The sequence below is a fragment of the Carassius gibelio genome, chromosome A5, assembly GCF_023724105.1.
Source record: "Carassius gibelio isolate Cgi1373 ecotype wild population from Czech Republic chromosome A5, carGib1.2-hapl.c, whole genome shotgun sequence".
Classification (NCBI taxonomy): domain Eukaryota; kingdom Metazoa; phylum Chordata; class Actinopteri; order Cypriniformes; family Cyprinidae; genus Carassius; species Carassius gibelio.
The window spans coordinates 28,700,924-28,727,037 of NC_068375.1; the positions used below are offsets into that span (position 1 = coordinate 28,700,924).

Here is a 26,114-nt window from a genome sequence, read left to right on the forward strand (position 1 = left end):
GTATGTTTTTATGAATACATATATTGAAGGTCCATTCGCACTGTGATTTTGTAATATTATGCAGTGCAAGGGATTAATGTTCCCATAGCTCCTTACACATGAGAGGACTAAAGCAAATTTTGCTCAAGAACATGATTAGATTACATTTATCATTACCACTTCACTGTGTTGATCTGCTATGAGTTATTGGAATAACAGGCACAGAGAGAGGTAAACTTTGAGCTCCTCCCTTAATTCCTTCCTTGAAGACCCTCAGAAGAGCTGCGTTCCAACATGTTGTCTGTTCATACAGAGGTTTACGAACGACGAGACAACTTGAGCATCATTACAGGCCTATATGACATTTAGGCAAAATGCAATTCGTGTTTCTAAACTTCTAAATTTCACCGTGGATTTGATCAAGGGCACATCTGTTGACTTTGTCAAAGCTAAGTTTACTTAAAACTGAAATTTGATCAGTAGAACTACTTACATCGATTCGTGAGAGTATTGTTCGCCATGTGGAAACTGCTGGCCTGTGTTCTCATGGCCTCTGCGTTGCAGGCGCGTGATCTACGGAAGAGACAGACTATATGCTCAAATGTGTGCGACGTGTCCCGCTGCTCATCTGCTCTAGAGTCTTGTTATTTCGGCGTGGTGAAGGACAGATGTGACTGTTGCACGGTGTGTGCAGCGGGAGAGGGGGAGTATTGCGGCGAGCGCGGACATGCAGTTTGCGGTCAGGGGATGACCTGTGACTATCGCACAAGTGCGCGCGGTACGTGCGTGTGCGACTCCCACGAGCCAGTGTGCGGCAGCGATGGGAGAACTTATCCCAGCATCTGTCGACTGAAAGCTGAGAACAGACGGGCTGAGATGAGCGGCATACCTGCTGTCATTTTCATCCAGAGAGGCCCCTGCGAGACAGGTGAGGGAAAAAAAATAGAAAAAAATAATGTTGCTTTGGTGTTCATAACACCTGGACAGATTGGCCTAAGTTAATAACAATCTAAACGGGTTCTTTTATTTATTTATTTTCTTGCAACGGACGCAACAGTTTATATTAAAAGTAATGTGGCAAATATAATTTGATGAACTGACAGAAAAGCGTCGAACAACACATAGCCTACACGTAACGTATTGTCGAAACTTTTTGAAAATAATTTTCTACAATTTTCTAAATAAGTTTCTACAATAATTAGTTGTAGAAATGTACGGGGGAAAAAAATAAAAACGTAATCAAACAGACAATGAACACTAGCAACAGCAATTATTATACGTTGCAATCAAACTTACAGCAAAATTTGGTAGTTCTGTATGTTGTTTCAGAGTTAGCATCATCTGAGTTCCTCTGAGGGGTTGACAACATCATCTCTTCTCAGGTGTTCTAGATCCAGACTGAAGCTTGTGTAAATCCAAGTTACCACAGGATGTAAATCCCTTGCCAAAACAAATAGAGACATAATTAGCGTAGCTGCAGTTCCAACCAAGTAAAATTAATTAGTTTAACCCAAGCTAAAGAATAATAATGTTTATTTGATCAGATATAACTGCAGTCCAAAATTATGAGATGCATTATTTGCTGTCTAATATAAGACCCAGTTTTTGACGTAATCTACAAGATTCTGTGTACTGTTTTTTGGTCCAATAAGTATTATCTCTGTCTTATCCAAATTTCATAGGAGAAAATTATTGGTCATCCAGTGTTTTACACTTTTAACATACTCTGTTAGCTTAGATAATTTAGATGTTTCATCTGGTCTCGTTGAGATATAGGCCTATAGTTGAGTATCATCAGCATAACAGTGGAAACTAATCCCGTATTTTCTAATAATATTACCAAGGGGCAGCATGCATATTGAAAATAGCAGAGGACCTAGGACAGATCCTTGTGGCACTCCATATTTTACTGGTGATAAGTGAGATGACTCCCCATTTAAATAAACAAAATGGTAGCGATCAGACAGGTAGGATCTAAACCATCTTAGAGCCTGTCCTTGAATACCTGTATAGTTTTGTAATCGATCTATGAGTATGTCATGATCTATGGTGTTGAACGCAGAACTAAGATCAACTAAAACTACCAATGAGATGCAGCCTTGATCTGACGCAAGAAGCAAGTCATTTGTAATTTTAACAAGTGACGTTTCTGTGCTATGGTGGGTCCTGAAAACCCAAATTCTTCATACATATCTTTTTTTTTTTTTTTTTTTGCAGGAAGGAGCACAATTGAGCAGACACAACTTTTTCTCAAATTTAGACATACAGGGAAGATTTTAAATGGGTCTGTAATTTGCCAGTTCACTAGGATCTAGTTGTGGTTTCTTAGTAAGAGGAATTAATAACTGCCAGCTTGAATGGTTTTTTGATGTGACCTAAAGATAACTAAGAAATGCTTCTTCTACTACAGGTAACAACTCTTTCAGTAATTTAGTGGGTATATGATCGAATAAACATGTTGTTGATTTAGATCTAGTGATACGTTTATTTAGCCCTTCCTGTCCTCTAGTTGTAAAGCACTGCATTTTATCCTTGGATGTGATGGATGAAACTGAATTATTAGACGCTGTAGAATATATATTTGTTATTGTATTTCTGATATAATCTATTTTATCAGTGAAGAAATTCATAAAGTAATTACTATTTAACTGTGAGGGAATATTTAGATTGGGTGGCGTCTGGTTATTTGTTAATCTAGCCATTGTGCTAAATAAAAACCTTGGATTGTTTTGTTTATTTTCTATGAGTTTTTGGATATACGAGTTTCTTTCTTGAGAGAGTGAGTATTACTGTTATAACATGGCACAGTACGTTATTTGCAAATCTGTCTTTGGTGGCTGGAACAATAGTTCTGCCCAGATGGTAACACAGAGCCATATAGTTAATATCAGTGATACGCATCATGCACAATACTGTCATCACTTTGAGGTGGTATATCTATATCAGTAGATTTCATGCAATATAATTAAATCTATTTTATGATTTAAATGATTGAGTGGGTTCAGTGACATTTTGGTTAACTCCAAAATAGTTTATTAAGTCAATAAACGTTAACGTTAAAATCTCAGACAATTAGCGCTTTATCAACAGTAACTAATAGGTCTGAGAGGAAATCTGCAAATTATTTTAGGAATTCTGTACATGACCCTGGTGGTCTATACACAGTAGCCAGAGCAAGATATATGATAGTTTTAGCTATGATAGATATGAGTGAGTACAGCTTGACTTTACAGCTTCATGCAAAATTCAACCAAATCCCCCCATAAAAAAGTAAGTAGAGGCATTTATGTGATAATAGATTTGACTTAAGCCACAAACCTCTGCAGTAAAAGAGATGCAGCATTTCAAATCTATTTCAATGTCAAGGGAACTTTGATAGCATTCAATTCAGCACATGTCAGTGCTGGCATTCAGCAGTTTTGCATATTGCAGAGGAAAAAGCAGAGTTGTTGTTCTTTGTCACTTGTTGTTACAAGCCAAATCTTGGCACACATTTTGAACATCAGTATTGTCATAGCATGTTGGTTTTCTAAATTAACTGAAACCTTGGAATGATATTGCTATAGCTCCCAAAAGTGTTACCATATTAGTACAGATATAATTATTGACATTTTTAAATGCATTCTTTTTATTGTGCCATAATACTTGTGGGATGATTTCCACCCCTTCTACATTTGTAGCACTAATGTACAGTAAGTCATCATATTGTGTTCTTTTCTCGTTCTCATAGCTTGAGATATGATTTGAAACACAAATGTTTGTATCAAATGGTCCCCTTACAGTGTTTGTACAAACAGTCTAGCACTGAGAAACTATTTTTATTGTTTTCTATAAATGAAGGTGGTGCGAGCGGCGATGATCAATGTGTGAGTTACACACAATCCCACAGTCCCCAGTATCACACACATACATTCAGGTGAAACCCGTTTTATGCATACAAATGTTCTCTGGCCTCTAGCCAAGAGGTTCAAATTTATTTTGTTTTGACAGTTATGCCTCGGGATATATGATCCATCTATGAAAACCATGTGGCATGTTCTGTCAGCTATGCTTTGCCAAATTCAGGGGTCCCCAAAGGACTGGAAAACACAATGTCATAAGCAATTCAGCTCTGAAAGTGGACCCAGTATGCAAAAATAGTTTATAAAAAAATTATTTTGTCAAGTGGTAACTTGTTGGTCAAGTGGTAACGTGGATTACATATCCTTTATCTGTTGCTTTGTATCCACGTTCAGTACATATTTGCATATACGTAGCATCAGCTGATTTTGTGTTTGTTTCTTTGGCAGAAAAGTACGAGAGGAAATGATTAATTGATGTCTCAATTTATTAGGACAGGTTTTTATGGTGCTGCGTCTGTGGTTTGTTATCATGATTTCTCATTTCTGACTATTGAAATATTGTTGTGGTTCACCCCAATGAAACCTGTACATGTAATATCAGGACCCTGACTTTCTCTCAAAGGAGCACAACTGCTATCAACTGCCACAGATTTGAAGATAAGCGTGTAAAATCAATTTATGCAGAGACTGTGTGGCAAGTTCTCGTTCAGTGCCTTCAGGTAACAGGGTGAAGGAAGGAGCTCCACAGGGCTGTTTGCTTTGCTCATAGTTTGTGCCCACACAGTACTATTGTTGATGTTCAACATGTTCAACATGTTGAAGACCAACTTTGTGGCATTGATAATGCATTTTAGATTTATCATGTCCAGCTCTGTTTAATGCAGATGTTTTTGGCTTGGGCTGTATTTAAATACAAGCAAGTATTACTTTCTAATGTAAACTGTGGTGCTTTTGTCTCTTCTCTTTGTTCTGACAGGCTCTCGAAATCCAAGCAGCATGCGCTACAAATTTAACTTCATAGCAGATGTGGTGGATAAGATTGCCCCTGCAGTGGTCCATCTAGAACTGTTTACTAGGTAAGTACAGATGGTGTTGATTGTTTAGATGCTGAGCACAGAATGACATGATGGTTATAATACTTAGTATTCTTAGTTGACGTATAATGCACTCTCCATATGTGATTAAATTATGACAATATACTTGTTTTTGCTTGCTTGTTTAGACGGATGTTCAGAAATGAGAGTAGTAGTATATAAACAATGCTATTTGGATTACTGTTATTGCGTTTTGCATAAATTAAACATTAGTATATAATTGTGTGAGAAAATATGCATAGTGTCAACACCACTAAACATTTACAATAAACAGTTGTTGTGTTTAAAAGGATGTTATACACTGTAAGGGTTGGGGTCTGTAAAATTTCTTTATATTTTTATTTGATCAAAATACAGTAAAACAGTAATATTGTAAAAATATAACTAAAACTGTTATTGTTGAGTTATTGTAATTTATTAATGTGATGGCAAATTTTCAACAGCCGCTAATCCAGTATTGTGTGTCACTTCTACAATTCTAAGATGCTAATTTGGTGCTCAAGAAACATTTGTTATTATTATGTAAGTGTTATTAAAATAGTTATGCTGTTTATTGTTTTTGTGGAAACTGTGATACATTTTTTTTAGGATTCTTTGATGAAATCTTACTTACTCCAAACTTTTGAACAGCAATGTATTTAAAAAATATTCTGTGGTATTTTAATAAATACAAGAAGTTGGAATTTGCGGCAAAACATTTCAAAACCTAGAAATCTCTCAACAATTTTCTCATACACTCATTCCCCCGTTGTTTTCTTCCAGGCTTCCATTTTCCAACCAAGACGTCCCTGTGTCCAGTGGTTCAGGGTTTATAGTGTCAGAGGATGGGTGGATCGTCACCAATGCACATGTACTGTCCAATAAACAACATATCAAAGTGGAGCTAAAAAATGGCATGTTCTACGATGCCGCAATCAAAGATGTGGATCAAAAATTAGACATTGCTCTCATTAAGATCGACTCAGAGGTAAGTAGGCCAAGATGTCCAAAATCTGGTCAGGTGACATGGATAAATGACTCAACAATGGAAAAAAATAGCCTTCAGAGGTCTTAAGTTGTCAAAATACCTTTTGTTGCTTTGTAAAAATGTTATCTTTGCATTTTAGGACCCAGGTCCACTAGTTTATAATCAACGACTAGCATCAAGGCAGCTGGAAGTAAATTAATCATTGGGAGGCGGTCGAGCAGATGTTTCTGGAGTCAGCAAGGGCTTGTGCCACCAAAAATTATATTCTGCTTCTTGATATGATTAATTTTAGTTTACGCAAATCCGGCATCAAACTGGGCCTTGTTTGTAAAACAAGCATCTCCGAAATGCAGGGAACAAACAAAAAACACTTGCACAACTCCGTCGATGAAAAATAAACTCCGTCCACTGGTCCCTTAATGTTTTTTTTTTTTTGGTAATACTCGAAGCTCAGGGCCATACTCGAAAAAAACTTTCCGAAACTTGTGACAAACCGGAAGGAGTATTTTTGTTCCAAAAATACTCCTTCAAACGTACAACTTAATTTTTGAAACTTTGTCCATGTTTAGCATGGGAATCCAACTCTTTAATAGTATAAAAAACTCAGTATGCATGAAATAGCATTTCACCCCCTCTTTAATTCAGTCCCAGACTGTGTATTGCTGCCTGTGGTTTTAGAAAGCAGGACAAAGTGGGGGAAAGGTGCTGGGGAGGCAGATGACAATCTGTTAATTTGCAGTGCTCAGGCCCCCAGCAGAAGCCTGCAGAGTCAAGGTTGGGACAGAGTGTAAAGGTGTCCTGCTCAGGAGGCCCCGGTAATCAAGCCTTGTGCATCAGCCTGAAGTCATAAAATTGCACCCCAGAGAGCACAGGCAGGCAGGGGCAGGCTCAGGCCCAGACTGGCTGCTGACTTCAAACATTTCAAGGAAACTATTATACTGTTCTAAAAAAAGGTGTCAGCACATATAGTAAAGCTGTGGCCATATCATTTTAAGTCGGAGATCGCAGTAAGTTGTTTGTGGAAAAACATGTAAATAAAATCTTAAATAGGTCAATATTGTTAAATGTGTGGACTTTATATACTATTATAGTATATTAATATTTTCAATGATTTTTTATTCATATATTTTTAAGATTTATTTTTGCCTTTTATTGATAGGATAGTAGCAAGTAAGCAAAGTGGGAGAGAAAGGGGGATGGGATTGGAAAAGGTCTGTGAGCCGGGACATGTCAACATACTGCCGACTAGTTTTTATTTTTATGTTAGTCATTTTGTTTTGTGCTTTTGTCCTTTTTAATAGTTTTTTTCTATTTAACTAATACTATTTTATTTCAATTACTATAAAATAATAATATTGTACACCATTTTTTATTGTTTTTAATTAACAATAACTGGCTTCAATAAATCAGAAGAAATTCTGACAAAAGTCAGCAGATTTTTTGGAACTGTTTCCATTAAACATTAATTATATAAATAGCCTATTTTTTGTGAAAAGCAGGTCACATTTGTATACAAAAATCAGCAAGCTGGCTAAATATGTTTTACAGGAACAAATGAAATACATTATGTCTCTCTCTTATACAGACTCCCCTGCCTGTGCTTTTACTTGGTCGTTCTTCAGACCTGAGGCCAGGAGAGTTTGTAGTAGCCGTGGGAAGCCCGTTTTCCCTTCAAAACACAGTGACCACCGGTATCGTCAGCACTACCCACCGAGGAGGTCATGAACTTGGCCTGCAGAACTCTGATATGGATTATATTCAAACAGATGCCATTATAAATGTAACCATTCTACATATAGACCCGTATTATCAAAATAGACACTTCAGCTGTGTCTGTCCATGTTCATGAATAGAATGTCAATGTTTTCTTTCACAGTACGGAAACTCAGGAGGACCTCTTGTAAACTTGGTAAGAACCATTTATTATCCTGTCTTTTATTTGGCATTATGTATATGCAACTTTTAACATTCATGAGTCAACAAGTCAGATTTTTTTTTTTTTCAAAAATAAATAAATAAACAGAATCATTCAGTTGGAAAAAGTCATGTCAAGTCAAGTTGAGCTTTATTGTCATTCTGTTGCATGTGTGGACATACAGTGGAACGAAATGTGCCTCACAGGACCAAAGTCCTACATAAATACAGACATATAACAATGAAGTAAAACAGTATAAACCTATACACAACTAACCTACTGACAGATTTTGATTATAAATATAATATATATAAATGTTTGCCTATACATAAACTGAAAAAATGCAAACTATACAAATGTTTCACATAATACTGTACATGTGCAAAGTGAAACATCGTAAGTCAAGCAGCTGGCAGAAGAACAGTGCAAGATGATTTGTAGTGCATCAGCATGTAAACACACATATTACAGAGTCTTTTTTGGGAATATGTACACAGTGTGTGTGAAAAGATGGTCCATTGTTTCAGAGGAGGGTGGGGTGAGTTCAGGGCTCTCATAGCCTGGGGGAAAAAACTGTTGAGCAGTCTGGCGGAACGGGCTCTGATGCTCCGGTACCATCTTTGTGAAGGTAGGAGCTGGAAGAGACTATGGGAGGGATGGGTGGGGTCCTTTACGATAATGTTGGCTTTGCTGGAGCATCATGTAAGGAAAATGCCCAGGATTGAGGGGAGAGGGGCACCAATGATCTTTGCAGCTGTGTTCACTGTCTACTGGAGGGTCTTGCGGTCTGCTGAACTGCAATTCCCATACCAGACAGTGATGCAGCTGGTCAGCACACTCTCTATGGTGTCCCTGTAGAAGGTGGTGAGGATGGGTGGAGGGAGACTTGCTCTTTTCAGTCGGCAGAGAAAGTGTAGGCGCTGATGTGCCTTCTGGAGAGTGACATGGTGTTGGTGGTCCAGGTGAGATCCTCTATGATATGCACCCCCAGGAATTTAGTGTTTCTCCTGAAATCCATCACAACCTCCTTTGTCTTACATTGAGGGACAGGTTGTTAGTGCCATGCCATTCAGCCAGCTGTGACACTTCCTGATGAGACCAAACACAATTGTTTAATCTGCAAAATAATAGTGTGGTTGAAGCTGAACTTGGCAGTGCAGTCATGAGTCAGCAGCGTGAAGAGCAGCGGGCTAAGCACACAGCCTTGTGGAGCACCTGTGCTCAGTGTGGTAGTGCTCAAAGTATTTCAGTCCTTGGTAGTGCACCTGAAGCAAACAATAAACTATGGGTGACAAGGCACTGTCAAAAGATCTCTGGGATAAAGTTGTTCACAGGCACAAGTCAGGAGGTGGTTACAAAAAAATGTCAAAGGCTTTAATTATCAGTGCCTAGAAGTACAGTGAAATCTATTATTAAGAAGTGGAATGTATTCGCTAAAACACAGACCCTCTCTGAATAAGGACGTCTATACAAACTGAATGAAAGAGCAGGAGGAAACTGGTCAGAGAGGCTACCAAGAGGCCTACAGCAACTCTGAAGCAGCTGTGGGAATTTATGACAAACATTGTTCATTGTGTGCATGTGACAAGAAGATCACAAATTTTTCACAAATGTGGCTTGTAGGGTAGGGTTTCAGGGTTAAACAATATGTCTGGCAGTGTCAGAAATCCAATACAGCTCACTGTCCATATAACAGCATTCCTACAGTAAAGCATGGAGGTGGTAATATCCTGTTATGGGGTGTTTCTCTGCAGCAGGGACTGGAGCACTTATCAAGATGGAAGGAAAAATAGATGGGGCAAAATAGGGTCAAATTCTTGAGTAAAATTTGTTGCTCTCTGCTAGAAAGTTATCAATGGGAAAATCTTTTTTTTCTGACAGGTTGGTGTTATATCTTTCACTTGGATATTATATGGTGCAATGAGTAAATATAGCTGGATAAAACAAAAACTCTGCCCATCATCATTTCAGGCTGCAAAGCAACAAAATATGATCATTTTAAAGGGGGGTGATACTCACTGTAATTCTGACTCACAGCTGCTACTGATTTGTTTATCTCTATTTGTATCTGTAAAACTTCCCCCAAGGTTATAACTCTTGTTTGTATGTGTGCAGCATTCAGTTTTGGTATTCATGGTTCCTTACTGTGCAGTGTCTACTCTTTCTATGTCTGTTTCCATCTGGAAATTAAGTATAGCCTGGGCAAATTACCTGTAGTGATTTATATTATTCTATTGATCTTGTAAAGGAAAACACAACATGTGTCCTTGAAGGAGCCTCAGGCTCAAGCGTGCATCTGGCATTGCAATAAAAAAAAAATATTTCCATTTATAGTGCACAATGGAAGCTTGAAAATATGTATTAAAAAAAAGCACAGATCAACCATAAAACATCAATCAAGCGATGCAACTGGATAAGCAAATGAAGTTAAAAGTATTATTTTATAATACATTAAGTTAAAAGTATATATATATATATATATTATATAAACTATGTAAATGCAAACATTTTACTTGTTTAAATAATGACCTCAGTATTCTCTATTAAATTTTTTTAAGTCTTGTAATGTGTAACATGTTTTTGTTTTTTATTGTAAGATATCCATAAGTTGTTTAGTTAGGTAGATATGTCGGTGTCCAATGATTGAATTGTGATTGCTGCTTTACTAATATAATTTCCTGTGAAGGATTAATAAAGTATTTAATAATAATAATAAAATTAGTAAACCCAGTCACCACCGCCTTCTTGTGTGTCTCAAAGTAGCTGTTAATCCATTACAGTGCATATCATTATTATGCTCCGTTTGCTCTTTCAAGGATGGGGATGTTATTGGCATAAACACGCTTAAGGTTACGCCAGGAATATCATTTGCCATTCCCTCGGACCGCATACGCCAGTTCCTTGCAGACTCCTATGACAGGCAAAGAAAAGGTTTGCAAATTTCTTATGAGCTGCTTAGCTGTTTTTATCTTGATTAAATTAACTTCTTTCTTACATTTTCAGGAAGAATGCAGACTAAAAAAAGATATATAGGAGTGCGAATGCTTCAACTTTCAGCTGCGTAAGTTTTTTTTTTTTTTCAAAATATGCTTTTTTGAAGATTTAAAGAACTATTTATATTGCTTTATATATATATATATATATATATATATATATATATATATATATATATATATGTTTGTGTCATTAGTTTGATTAGGGAGCTCAAGGAGAAGGAGAGCAACTTCCCAGATGTGAGATCTGGGGTGTATGTGTATGAGGTTATTCCAGGGACAGCTGCCTTCAGGTAAAGGCATTTGCCTACACCTCTTCTTACTCCTCCCGATTAACCCCAACCACCTTCTTCTTCACTCATCTAACCCCAGGGGGCCCTTTCATACTATCATAACCTTCAGTCAGATCAAGATATATATCCTCATCGTATACCACAAGGGCTTTTACATATTTGCCAAAGAACACATTTTTCCTGTAGCACTTCTGTCCTAGGATGCCATTCCTCCTAAGGTATTTTGTTTTTGTGTAAGTGTCAGGCATTAGAAATTTAAAGGGATAGTTCACCCAAAAATGATTGTTATTTACTCACCCTCATGTCATTCCAAACCTATATGGCTTACATTCTTCTTTGAAACCAAAGAATGTTGATAACTAAAACAGTTGGTAACCAGATTGGTTCCATTGACTTCCATTGTATGCACCAGAATTTTTTGGCCACCGACATTCTTTACGTGATAACAGAATTTTCATTTCTGGGTGAACTTTCATTTTAAGTGGAGAAGTTTGATTCAGCTGTTGTATTTAAGTGAACTGTCCACTTGAACAAACTACAGATAATTAAAGCAAAACACCCTGGACTCTCTATTGCTTTCTTATTTTTGACAAATAAATGGGCCAGTTTAGATCCAAACTCTGAACAGTAGCTGCTGCAATTAACAGACAATACAAGCTGTACTCTGTAGAATAACAAAGAGTATCACAAACATTTCACATATTCAACTTTGTTTTGCACTTTTGTAGCGCTGGCTTGCTCAACCAAGATGTGATAATCAGCATTAACGGACAATCAGTGCACTCTACAGAGAACGTGAGTCAGGCCGTGCAGTCAGACAAAGTTCTGTCTTTGGTGGTGCGACGTGCTAATGAAGAAATCACACTAACAGTGGTTCCTGATGAAGTGGACTGAATCTTGCGAGTTTTTATCTACATACCTCCAAACAATATACTACCCACACATGTGCATTATATGGGCATTATGTTAATAGCATACAGGATCATGAAATGTCAAGGCCAAGTGATGCGTTTGGATATGAATTCAAAAGTCTTTTATTTTTAAGATGTATTGTGCTTCTGTATATATTGTCCTGATTTAAATGTCAGTTTTGCATTGCCAAATATCATTAGATACTCATATGCACTACTGTTTAAAATGTATATTTTAATAACTGTTTTGCCTGTAAATATTCCTGAGATGGCACAACTGAATTTTCAGCAGTCATTACTCTAGTCTTTAGTATCACGTGATCCTTCAGAAATCATTCTAATATGCTGATTTGCTGCTCAAAAAAATAATCATTGTGTTTTGAGTGAAAGAGACTTGTAGTGCATGTAAAGATTGAAGCCGATTATCTGTCAGGGGTAATCCATCACATGGTCAACATAAACACTGTATGCAAGTACTTCCTACTGCTTTCAATTGTTTTCAAATACAGAATCCTTTTCACTGCCATGCACCAGTCAAAACAAGTCTTATATGATTTCTGCCTAGATATGCATGTTTTCTTGTGTCTATTACAGTATGTAATTTTAATTGCAAGCTGTTTCATAACATCTGTCTGTTGACAGCTCTTTGGGTAGTCCATTTAAAAAAAAATTATAATTACTTGTTTGTTTAATAAGGATTACACTCACATCATCATAAAAATTGATATATAAATTAAGAGTTCTACTCTTTGAAGATAACATTTATTTACAACACCGCTTCACATAAACACTTTAAAAAAGAGAACAGTATTTTACAAATAATAGCAAATAAGGCCCATTGTAAGCCCACATGAATACAGTATTAAATATAACTTGTGGCATGAGAAGGATGAATCAGATACAGCTACTTTAAATCAGTAGAAAGTGCACCAGTTGCTGCTGTCGCTGGGGGTCAGGCCTCCTGTTATCAGGAGAATGAGGTCCACAAACCACCAGATGCCAAGACCTCCCAGGGTAAGCAGCTTTCCCACCGCAGTCCCAGTGTGTCCGAGACAGAACCGATCGACGCCGAAACATCCCAAGAAAAATGAGTACAGTAGGGTGGTGATGAAGTAGTGTCCTGTGTATCTTAATAAATCACAAAGAAAAACATTGCCAATGCCTTAATAGGCTGTATAGCTTAAAAAAAACTAAGATTATGCATAAGCTATGTAAGTACTGACACACTGTCCACAGTTAATAATCGGAAAAGTATTGTCATGTAGACCAGTGATCCTTAAATCACAAAAGGTGCGTTTAATTAGGGTTAGAGCTAAACTGCAGGAAAGTGGATCTCATGAGCCAGATTTGAGGATCACTGATGGGATCCACAATATTTACTGCCCTCTTGTGGTAACGAAATTAAAAATGATGTAAACTCTCTTGTGAATAAGAGGTTAAACAGGAAACACTATGTAACTGGCTGCCATCTAAGTGATGTTTTCAAATAAATATATATATATATATATATATATATATATATATATATATATATATATATATATATATATATATATATATATATATATACCTATTAGCAGCGTTCCAACGTTCTTGACAATTTAATTTTCCATGACCTTTCTAGTCAATTGTGAATACTGAATAAGGATTTTAAGACCAGTTTACTCTTGAATTGTTTAGATAATTAAGTCAAGTCAATTTTGTGAACATTTCTATAGCTAGCTATCAAATTTTACTACACACAAAAGCAATAACAAGCTCATGAAATATTTTATATCTGATCATAACTAGAATTTTTTTTATTCATTATAGACAATGTCATGACTTTAAAATATAATTATTTCATATAATAAAATTATTAAAGTGTGTATATATATATATATATATATATATATATATATATATATATATATATATATATATATATATATATATATATATAAAATACTGTACATTTGATATTTTTTTGTTGATCTTTAGATGCATCTCAAGATCTCAAATGTCACATTAGCTAAAAGAGAAGTTAAAATAAAGCGGTTAATGTGTATTTAATAGGCACGTTGATGAGGCACGTTGATCGCAGACCTGGAACTTCAAGGACACCTTTATTGATCAGCAAGTTCAATGTTGGTTATGGGTCAAAATTTAAATCAACTTCAAACCTGCTGTTAATGCACTACAACACACTGATCTGCAAATAGTATCTGCCACTATTTGCACTAAAATATGACTAGCATCTAACGTTATGATTTATACTTGGTGCAAATAGCAGCTTTGTCACTTAGTGCACATTGTGTTTAATGCAATTTAATGTGCAAATAGTTTCTGCCTAAGTGTATATATTAAATTATTTATTATATATTTCAAATTGTGGGAACCATATATTATGTTGTGTTTCACTTACTTAATGCATGGCTCATTGCCTCTGAGAAACTCCCGTGGTCCAGCGCACTCTATGCCATCTAGAGCCGAGCAAAACACCTTGGTATGGTTCACATCTTTATACACTTGACCGCCGAACTACGAGACAATGTACGTTGCAAGTTTTTAAGTTTCGCTACACCTACATAAACCCATATATTGGAAAGGCTCTGAGAAGTTATTAGTGCAACACAATCTTTCCAATTAAAATGTACTTGCCTTTACACATCCATAGCCCAGTTCCTGAAAGGCAGAGACATTTCCTCCGTGATCGACTGGATCTTGACAAAATATGAATTCCTCTGGTCTAAAAGAGACAAGAGCACGAATTATTTATCATCATGATATAACTATACCAGTTAAGATAAAATGAATTTGTAGGTTGGTGTTGTTTACACAAAACAGTCGGCGTGATTCATAAAGATGAGATGTTTACTTACAGATATAGACAACAGGTGATGGGGGGCTGTACTCATACTGCTCCGTGTGATTTGATATTTCAGCAGGTAACGTTGTAACATTCCTCGTCACATTTTCTTCTGGCTGATTGCTGAACACAACTGTTTTGCTGGTCGTTACTGTGTTCCCGGGGGCCTCGGTTGAGTTTTGCGAGTGAATCCCTTCAAGACACTGTAAAAGCAGCACTGTGAAGAGCAGCAAGAACTGTCCGCCTAATAAAATGTAGTTGACTGAAATCTGCGGCATGATTTCTGGACAGTAATTAAAGGAGAACGGCTAAACAATCTGTCAGCTAACGATCGCAACAGCAGCTGAGTCAACTAGCAGTCATTTTCCCAGTTGCATCTTCTAATGCTAGTCGACATATTACTGGCAGTTTTATTTCATAATATGCAACTTATGTTCCGTTTTGCAGCTGAGAATTTACCATATTATCCTGCTAACAGTAAACAAGCTAAAACTGATCTGTACCATGACAACATAAGCTGCGCGTTGTGATGACGCTTTGTGTGTTACGTCATTCCATTTTTATTTTCAGTGTTATTCAACTCAAGAAATAAATTGATATACTATAATTAGTATTTTACCTTTACAATTATTAAATATTTATGGGATTAAAGTCCGCCATCAATTGTATTACAGATGTAGTCCATTGGCATTAACGGGATAATTCATTTGATTTGAGATCAGTTTTCCAGATTTGATAGCCTACTAACATAACGTTTTAGATAGTTTTGTGGATTTCAGTGTGTGTGTCTGTAAATTTTTAAATACTTTTAAAGCCCCCTTCCCGGAGTAAACTGTTTTAGCCCACCAGATCTGGTTCTCCATCACACGGTCATGGGTGACCTCTTGTGGTCAAATGATTATCATCCGCATCAATCAGGTGCAGATTCTACCCGCATGAAAATAGTTAGAAGTTCATGAAAGTTCTTAAACGTCAAATACAAGTAGGCTACTTAATGTAAGATATATATTATTTATTATAAACCTTAGGCTTAACTTTTAATTAATCGTCGGGAAAAAGGAATCATGAGATATATGGTAGGACTTTTAGATATTGTTTATATATAGCCTAAATTACGATTAAATGAGATGTATATTAGTCATATGACTACTTTCGATGGTAAAAAAATGAACGGGAAAAACAGAAAAATGGTATGACATTTATTTAATGGTTGCTCTGCAACTTTATTTAGCTATTTTACACATTCTTCACACTTTTACACAACAGATTAAGACTAAAGAATAAATAGAATATATTAATTTTAAATCCAGATCTTCAGTTGATACATACCATAGACTTTAGATATAATGCACATCATTACAGCTGAATTTGTTGTTACTCCTGAACAGACATCTCTAGAGATCCCGGCGCGGTATGTTTTGATCCTCATTAGGATTTGATCTAAACTCAATTGATCCAGTTGTAATACCAGCATGCTCATTTGTATCAATTTCACCATATGGTACAAATACTGATGTTTGTGGCATTTTTCGGCCATGCATCCACATTGGCACAGAGTAAGGTCTGCATCTGGACTGGTAGCCAATGTTGAAAATAGGGGGGCCTTGAACCTGATATGATAAAGCAGAGGAGGTGGCAGCAGATGTGGTCACGTAACTCTGTGGATATGATGATACATTTCCATGCGCTGAAACAAGCTCACCCTGAAAAAAAATCAGATAAAACCACTATTATTAGTAGTATTTGATTTTATTATTTATTTATTTAAAATAAAATATGCAAATGAAAGGCAATAAAACAACACATTTTGTTTAACACGTTGTATGTCTTTTTATATATATATTTTAAAAAAACATTATTGCATTTTCTTAATTCTTTTAAAATAAATAATTGGATTTTTAGTAATATTCAACCAAATAGATTTACATCATGAATTGTCAACCTACCTGAGATGTTGTTCTGAACTGCTGAAAATCAGGCATGCCAATAAGTCTTTGTTGTACGGATGAAGTGGTGTAACCTTGACCCTCCCCTTGATTTGATCTTATTGAAAACCAAGGATCAGTTGCTTCAGATGCCAAAAACGGAAGTGTCCCAACATAATTAAACTGGCATAAATTTGACAAGACATGTGAATTAATTAGGCCTGGAGTGGGGATGTAATAGTGCCGAGTGGGCGAACCTTTCTGAGAAACATCATCTGCAAACTTGTGTTGTTCAGCATGTTTTTTGTCCAAGGTTAAATGTTCAGAACCCTCTTCACCATGCTTTTCTTTTGTGATGACCCTTATGTTCCTTTCTCCTTGTATCTCCTCTTTTGAATCATCCTTGGACTCTTGCACTGTTGTTGAGATTTCTGTGGAATTTTGCTCATCTTGAGAAACTGAATGCTTTCTATCTTCATTGCTTCCCTTCTCATCTCCATATCCATCAATGTCACTCTCGTTTTTATCTGTAGAATAAATATCGCATAAATGCGTGTTTGGAATAGAAATAATAATATGAATTATAAATGAGATCACCAAAGCATATTAATAAAAAATAATAATATCATCAGTAAAAAATATATACATTAGTATAAAATTGTTTACAATAATAAACAGTTTGACCTTTATTATAAATTATTATACAGTAGAAGTATATATTTATTATAAATCCCAACCGAACACCTGTTGAAGTTGATGTAACAACATCCGTTTCTTGAATTAAATATTTTGATGAACTTTGATGAAAAGACGAGTCGTCTGTGAACACATTGGCTTTTTTCGGTGCCACATCACACCTCTGATGTAACATCTGTTTTCTAATTATCGAAAAATACAAATGTCAGTGGATATCAATCTCATTCTTTTCAGACACACACTACTGTTTAAAAGACTGCATTGAAAATCTGAGATCTAATTTAAAATCTAATTTAAACCTGGAAATAAAGAACGTTTTTTTACACAAAATAGCATGATATAAATAAAATGTAAAAAAAAAAGGGGCATAGTCAGAAATTAATATTGTTTAGTTCAACTTTTCACTTAAAAGTCTATGCAGATCATATAATTTGTTTTGAGAAAAAAATCGATGCATTTTAGAAGTGGACTTTTAAACAGGACTGTAAAGGCATAAACCTGAAAAAAGAAATACCTTTTCTCTCGTCTCCCATTACCGGTATCCCGGAATCCTTTGGCAAATGGGTTATTATCGATTTTCAGCTGAGTTATCTGTAAAGGTGTGGTTAACATGTTAATGATGATACCACATTTCCCGAGTGTTGTGAAAATTGTTCAAAGATTTATTTACTTTTAAAACCTTTGTATCTGTCACCTTTTCGTTTTGGTATGCCGTCACAGCGATAAATTCTGTCTCGGGAAACACGTAGGTTTTGAACGTGCTGTAAGGAAGTTTGAGGATGTCGTTGGCTCGAACGATATGAAACCTCGGCTGATATTTGTGCATGGAGTTTAATATGGTCTGCAAAACAAAATCATATCATTTCGTTGTTTTTTTTTTTTAACAATAACTTTAAAATAACGTTAAATTCAAATTCCACAAAAATACCTTTTTCAAATAATTTTTACATAGAAATGAATGCAAATATTTAAATGAGCTGACCACAACAGGCCACTTGTTGAATGTTGCATAGCGCTTGTTAACTCTTACAATTGGTGACAGTAACCTAAGACAATTATTTTGAGGAGAAATTTACAATAAACTTCATTCACAAAAGATGAATCACATTATACTCACAAATCCATGTTTGTCAGATATATTGTTCGTCAATTTGAGCTTATGAAAGGTCACAGATCTGGACATCCATTGCTCCCCGGAAGCAGGACTGTCTGGGTGGATGTACATTCGTTTGGGCATTTCTGGATCGGCCTTTCCAGCCACCATCCAGCGAGAGTTGTGAAACTTATATCTGTAGTCATCGGCTGCGACTACATCCATCAGCAGGATGTACCTCGAATTCCTGTCCAAGCCGCTGCAGCACACTTTGAATGCTGGAAACATGCGCCTCAAAGAAGCAAAACGCCTTTCACTTGTTTACAAGTGTTCAAGTTAAAATACTTGGAGTGCCAGTGCCCATTTTCAAAAGACGTGTCAAATCACATTCTTACCTTCCAGACTTTGTTATGACCATCTCCGTGCCGCTTCTGTGAAACTGCCCCCATAGTTCCTTGCCTTCCAGGTGAACCACGGGGTCATCCTCAGGTGCCAGTCCGGGGTCTCTCGTCTCCTCAGAGAGGTGAACGGGAGACGCGGCTTCTTTGAGTGCCAGACGAATCGAGTTATGGAGCACATTCGCAAATTGCTGTTTCCCATATCCAGCCGGGAAAAACTGCGACTGCTGTCCAAGCATCGAGCTAACAGTGAGGTCAGTTGGACTGGCCGGTATTAAGTGGTGATACGCCATTCTATCCACTTGCGCTGCTTGTGGGGTTGTTTTATAACGTCATCATCAGTAATCACTTCATCCTCACAATGTATAACAACTCCTCTCTGAGGTCTTCAGCATTCACTCCTATGTGGAATCATGCTAGTTTCAGTCGTGGATTTGTGGATAGTTTGTCAAAATGCTTCTCGCGTTTTTGAGTGAATCATCCATTCTCATTCTTTCATGCCTTTATCCTTTTGAGTGAAGAACCCAACTGTAAAGACCGTAAAGTTGTTTAACAGGGGTCTCGTGCGCACAGATGAGGAACCCTGGGGACCTGATCTCAAGACAGCATGATGGTTGTTGACGGGACGGTTCAGTCAGGGCTTTCTTATTGGCTCCATGGACACATCCAAATCAATTGTGCTTCGTAAGGGCGTGGAAAATCGATTTATAAAGAATCAACTGCAACAAAGTGATTTAATACATATGGAGCATCAGCTGTCTAGATTTTAGCGTAGGCTATAGCTCAAGCTTGGGAACAATGTAGATCGGGGCTCGTTTAAATACAAGGTTGTGTATTAAAAGTGCAATTACACAGATTCATTTTGTATAGTAGTCTATTCAAAACGCTTTATATATAATTATTATTATTATATATTTTTTGTAGCTGAATTCTGACATCTTGACGACAATGCCCTTATCATAAACAATAAAACTGAATAAAATAACTGAAATTCAGACTTTATTCAAAAATGTACATGTATACAATTTATTAATTACAATTTGTAAGTGTTTTTATTTTTGTATGTTACCATTTTACGTTATATTTTTGTTATTTTGTTTCATAATTGTTTGATTGCATAGACTATTCATACAATTCTACAAGTGATTGTTAAATGGCAGGTTCCATTGTGACAACTTACCTTCATGCAACACACATTTGGAAATAAACATGCATTGAAAAATATTCATTGACGTTATTCTGATGTTACTGTATGTTAAAAGTGTTCATGCACTAATGGCAGTTTATTGTCTGTAAAACAAACAGCAGGACATATAAAAAATATATTGGCCTAACTGATGCTATTTTTAGGACTGTCACATTAAATTACCCCTCCCAGTCACCTCCCACTCGACCATCCATAATCAATGTTACATCTCTTATACAAAAGCACCAAACACAACCACAAAATACTGTCCTACATGAGAAACTCCTTCCCCTCACACATTTTACATCATTCTCATATAGTGAATTACAACCATCTCATGCTATAACACAACTTTGAATATGTACCCTTAAATAAGTCCCATCTTTCCTTGCTCCCAGTCTTCGTCCCGTAATATCATGCTGTGACATGAGTGGAAAATGACTGAAGATTCAACTGATGTATGCTTTTGATTGTCCTGGCTGGATTAGTGAGTGTATTCAGTTACACGTTTTTATTGGAGAAGAGTTTTGGCTTCACATTCCCTGAAGGCTAAAAAAACACCACACAGTGAAACCAGCAGTACACAAGCATATGGAAACCAGCAGCTGTGTAACTTTGTATTCAACACAAACCATTTTCCTTTTCTTGAAGATTACAATTACATATTGAAAACTAAGCAACTCCTAGCAGTCATGTGATATCAAGCATTGCTGCTTTTTTAAAGAATGTGGCCAAACTACCATGGCGCCAATTTGACAGTGCATGTAATGGGGAAGCCCCATCAGACACTTCATTGTAAGGTTTTTAATGAGGATCTATTTCTGTGTCTGCAATTTAGCAATTTAGCACAGTTTTTTTCTTAGTGGGAGACTAACTGTTGTTTTTTGTATTAGTGTATAGTGTCGTGTAAAATGCCTGCCAGCACATTCTTTCAGTATCAGTGCTGGGTTACATGTTGATTTTTATTATCAATATTGAGAACAGTTGTGGTGCTTAACATTTTTTGTGAAAACCATTGCATATTTATTTTTCAAGATTTTCTTGATAAATATAAAGATTTTTTTTACATTAATATATTTTCCACATGTCACTTTTGATCAATTGAATTAAAAAAACTTAAACAGGGGTTAAACACTTTAAACACTATTAATACAGCGATACAGCTTTATTTCGAACATTGCCTATATTCTGAGGCATTTAAATTATTTCACGCCCGGCTTCTGTAATGGATCAATCTGTGAATTTACAATGACGCTGTCCTATGACAGCTTTATGTCCTGTGTTCAGCTGTGCTGCCATGGTGGCTGAGAGTACAGAGAAAGATCCACACACCGGATTATGAGAGCTATGCCATCTGCGGCCATCCACTACTGATGACCCAGACTTTATTGGGCAAGGAGCAACCCTGGCTGTCAGTTATCCCAACTTCATAGAGAGCGCGGGCAGAGAGCTGTGGGAGGGAGGGAGCACTGATACCAGTCTAATATTTGTGTGAGAACACTAACAGGCATTGTGTGTAACTTAAAACCAAGGATAAAAAGCTGGTTTAAATTGCTCCACCAGCTGGTACTGACCCCTGAGGTGTGGCTGGTTGGGAAGAGGTGAGGTTTTAATGCTAAATTTTGACACAGGATCTTTTGTTTGTATATTGTAATAGTTGCATTTATAGTATATCTACATTTGTACCATTTGAGCAAGTTGTGGCCTAATGGTTAGAGAGTTTGACTCCTAACCCTAAGGTTGTGGGTTTGAGTTTCGGGCCGACAATACCACAACTGAGGTGCCCCTGAGCAAGGCACCAAACCCCAACTGCTCCCCGGACACTGCAGCATAAATGGTTGGCCACTGCTCTGGGTGTGTGTGTGTTCACTGCTGTGTGTGTACACTTTGGATGGGTTAAATACAGAGCCCGAATTCTGAGGATGGGTTACCGTACTTGGCTGTATGTCTCTTCACTTATAAGCTTTGTGCTATATTTTAAAAATAAAATAAAAAAAAGTTTGACAGCATAAGCATGAGCATTTCATTTATGCAATTTGTGTGTGTGTGTTTGAGGATAACATTCAACTCACAAAGCTGTTGCTGAGTAGACAGCCTTGAAAAGAAGGATTTCAATAAAGTATTACAACATAAAGGAAAAGCACAATAACTAAGTAATTGGGGTTACTTTCCTCCAGTAAATGTGCAATGAGTGGCCCCAATGTGGCACTCTCTCAAACACATCGGCTGTTTATTTAGAAGGGATGTGATGAATAGTCGGCCACTAACAGACTGGTGTGACTGGACATGTTTGGACTGTGGAGGTGGGAGGAATGCAGTTAAACACTGGCACTGACAAGGTGTGAGGAGAGAGAGAAGCTGAAACAGAGCAGAGGTTCTGAGCACGTGGTTCTGTCAAATAGATGGTACTTCTACTCAGAAACAAAGACAGGACAGGCAGGATTTTTTAATGATCCACATTCAAGATTGAGTAAACAGCTGAAATCAGCACATCTCTTCAGACAGGCTTTCTGGGAGCAGACCCAGCAGAAGATAAATGAGCACTGATGGAAATGAAAGCAAATGACTGATCATCCAGCGAGTCTGCAGTCATTAGTGTGATTCAGTTTACATCCTAATGAAGAACACGTAATGAAATATTGTTTCTTAATAGATTTGTTAAAAACTATTATTAAATAAATTGTTGTTGTTATTTTTTTTTTACTTTTTATTCATTAAATATTCCTGGGGGAAATATAAATATATATGATTTCCATGAAAATTTTAAACAGCACAATTGTTTTCAACAATGAACAGAAAACAATAAAAATGTTTGTTGAACAGCATATCAGCATATTAGAATGGGTTCTAGAGGATCATGTTACATTGAAGTCCAGAGGAATGGCTGCTGAAAATCTTATAATGTTTTGGTTTTGTTCCCCGCTTCAGCCTAGGAGGGGCTCCCGTTCCCGAGTCAAGCCCAGGATGGACTCCCGTTCCCAAGTCAAGCCCAGGATGGACTCCCCTTCCCAAGTCAAGCCCAGGATGGGCTCCCGTTCCAGAGTCAAGCCCAGGATGGGCTTCAGATCCCCAGTTAAGCCTGGAGAGGGCTCCTGTCTCCCCATTAAACCCAGGGAGGGCTCCTGATCCCCAGTTAAGCCCAGGGAGGGCTCCTGTTTCCCTGTTAAGCCCCGGGTAGGGCTCCAGATCTCCAGCCAGCCCCAGAGCTTGCTCCAGTGTCATCTCCAGTGTCGTCTCCAGCCCCAGAGCTTGCTCCAGTGTCATCTCCAGTGTCATCTCCAGTGTCATCTCCAGCCCCAGAGCTCGCTTCAGTGTCGGCTCCGGCCCCAGAGCTCGCTTCTGTGTCGGCTCCTGCCCCAGAGCTCGCTTCTGTGTCGGCTCCGGACCCAGAGCTCGCTTCAGTGTCGGCTCCGGCCCCAGAGCTTGCTTCAGTGTCGGCTCCGGCCCCAGAGCTCGCTTCTGTATCGGCTCCAGCCCCAGAGCTCGCTTCAGTGTCGGCTCCGGCCCCAGAGCTCGCTTCTGTGTCGGCTCCGGCCCCAGAGCTCACTTCTGTGTCAGCTTCGGCCCCAGAGTTCCGGCTCCAGCCCCAGAGTTTGCTCCAGTGTCGGCTCAGGGCCCAAAGTGCCCCTCAAGTTACCTAGTTTTCCCCAATTAATTTTTTTTTTGGGGGGGGGGGGGCAAATGCCCGCAGCTGAGCCATCTAAGGCCACAGAGGATCCACCATGGCCTCCTGAGTCTCTAGATCCGCCATGGATTCCAAACTCCCCTGATCAGCCATGTCCTCCCGAGTCTCCAAATCCACCATGACTTCCCGAGTCCCTTGATCCACCATGGCCTCCAGAGTCTCCAGAACCGCCATGGCCTCCCGAGTCTCCAGATCCACCATGGCCTCCCGAGTCTCCAGATCCACCATATCCACCATGGCCTCCCGAGTATCCAGATCCACCATGGCCTCCCGAATCTCCAGATCCACCATGGCCTCCCGATACCCCTGATCCGCCACAACCTCCCGAGTCCCCTGATCCACCATGAACTCCCACGTCCCCTGATCCGCCATGCACTCCCAAGTCTCCGGATCCACCATGACCTCCCAAGTCCCCTGATCTGCCATGACAACCCGAACTGCCTTCCTCACCTCCACCTGTATATGCCCGTTGATTTAAATGCTATATCTGAAGCATTCTCCAGCATCTCCTCACTCCTTCCCGAGTATAACATGAGAAGTGAATCATTTTTTATTATTATTTTATTTTTTATTTCACTATTTTGTAATGCTTATTATCGAACTAGAAAAAAAGACTCAAAAATAACAAATCTGTTTTGAAGTTTATTTTTCAGAATTTTCTGAGAAATGGTTCATAAAGACATACTGTATTACTTTACTTTACTTTATTGGTTTATAGTAATGTGGACAACCTCTTTTAATCAAAAGAGCAGCTTTAGCCTCTACGGCTAATTTCCAGCTGTAGTCCCCAGCCAGTTATTAATTGGCATACATCAATAAATACATTGCAATTAATACAAGGCTTAAGCAATTGTTGTATGAACAATTGTTTGGCTGTTTGTTCGAAGCGATGAGGAAAAACATCTTGTGTTTGTGCTTGATAAAAAAAAGAAAGTTTCAATGCCACATCTGCACTTTGGGAATCAAATACAACTTTCTCATACAAACATTGATTGATGTCAGGAGGACAATGATAAGTGGCGGTGTTGAGTGTACTTTGAATCAGCCGAAGGACGGTTCTCGAGAACCGCTGAAACCATTCTAATAATGCCTTTGTTCAGATACGGCAACCATAATCTGCCTCATATTAAGCACAAATATAAAATTGCTTCAGCGTTGATATATTTTCTGTATTTTTGGTTATATATTTGATGTATGCAAATTAAGCCCTTTGCTGACCATAATTCCAAGATGACATTTAAGAATAATCATGACTATAAACAAAATTGAAGTGAAGTCAAAAAATTTAACTGGAGTTACAGTTTAGAAAAAATCATTGTTGAAGAATGTTTTAAAAATAAACGTTTGGACTTTATTTGGGGAAAACTGTTTTGAATCTGCTCTTTGGGTTCTGTTATGTGAGGCTCAGGGGATCCGGCTCATTGAAACACAACTAATCCCATGAACACCCACGCCAAAAATACAGTATTGATGTTTTTGAGCAGTGAAAACCTACTCTGGTAGATCAGGAAAGGTCTGCCTGGCTCAGTAAACCTGTGATTAAAAGCTGTAGTAGTCCTTAGAGTATTAAACATGAATCTGGGTAATGAACACAGAGGGAAGGGGTAAATAAAGGAAGCTTTCTGGTAAATTAAATTAGATGTGAACATTTGTTTACTCTGAGGATCATTCAACATCTGATATTCAGGAATTTCAATGTATGTTTCTAGATAACAAAAAGAATATCAAGACTTTTGTTTTTAATCAAATTCAGATTTTTTTTTTCAATCTCAAAATATTTTCGGAAATCATAAAACTAAAAAATTATGTATTGTGTACAATAAACATATAGCAGTGTTTTTTTTTTTTTTTTTTTTTTACAGTAGGCTAAAGTTTATTCAGCAAAGGTTTTTAATTTGTGATTTTACTAGTTCTCAGATGAACAAAGTGCTAGTACAGCATCTCAATTAAATGAGCAGCTAAAAACGCACATTCACATTTATAGCACATTCTTAAATGACTTTATTAGTGTAAATTTCCTTAACTTAAATCTCTTGGTAAAGGCTCTTTTGTCAGGTATGTTAGATATAAATCAGTATTACTGATTTTAAGACTGTTGACTGACTGTTAAGACTGGATGCATATAGATGCTTTTAAGACATGTTTTAGGATTGTGGATATAGCACTCATTCCTTGTAACCATGTAATTCCATTTTAAACTACGGAAAGACCTTGAGGCTTCTGTCGTCCATTTCTTAATAAGATATTAGTTCTAATGTGTGAAAATTGATTCCTTTCCCTCGCCCTTTG

General features: G+C 37.5%; 3 protein-coding genes across 3 annotated transcripts; 1 reads left to right on the forward strand and 2 right to left on the reverse strand.

Annotated features, from left to right (window-relative positions):
* The first annotated feature begins 357 nt into the window (after window positions 1-357).
* Window positions 358-12,520, forward strand: LOC128009966 (serine protease HTRA1-like). The gene is made up of 9 exons (XM_052592983.1): window positions 358-907; window positions 4,798-4,897; window positions 5,678-5,882; window positions 7,468-7,662; window positions 7,759-7,791; window positions 10,614-10,728; window positions 10,801-10,858; window positions 10,988-11,083; window positions 11,812-12,520. The coding sequence occupies exons 1-9, from the start codon at window positions 499-501 to the stop codon at window positions 11,975-11,977; spliced, it is 1,377 nt and encodes a 458-aa protein (XP_052448943.1). The 5' UTR covers window positions 358-498; the 3' UTR covers window positions 11,978-12,520.
* A 222-nt stretch (window positions 12,521-12,742) lies between these two features.
* LOC128009982 (TM2 domain-containing protein 2) lies at window positions 12,743-15,378 on the reverse strand. Its single transcript, XM_052592984.1, has 4 exons — window positions 14,864-15,378; window positions 14,635-14,737; window positions 14,399-14,514; window positions 12,743-13,122 (listed from the first exon to the last, which is right to left on the reverse strand). The coding sequence occupies exons 1-4, from the start codon at window positions 15,118-15,120 to the stop codon at window positions 12,909-12,911; spliced, it is 690 nt and encodes a 229-aa protein (XP_052448944.1). The 5' UTR covers window positions 15,121-15,378; the 3' UTR covers window positions 12,743-12,908.
* Window positions 15,379-16,042: 664 nt separating this feature from the next.
* On the reverse strand, window positions 16,043-19,794 carry LOC127987998 (T-box transcription factor TBX3). The gene is made up of 7 exons (XM_052590485.1): window positions 18,952-19,794; window positions 18,581-18,848; window positions 18,158-18,304; window positions 17,978-18,054; window positions 17,512-17,645; window positions 16,789-17,294; window positions 16,043-16,545 (listed from the first exon to the last, which is right to left on the reverse strand). Exons 1-7 carry the CDS (start codon window positions 19,245-19,247, stop codon window positions 16,237-16,239), a joined length of 1,737 nt encoding a protein of 578 aa, XP_052446445.1. The 5' UTR covers window positions 19,248-19,794; the 3' UTR covers window positions 16,043-16,236.
* Between the last annotated feature and the right edge of the window lie 6,320 nt (window positions 19,795-26,114).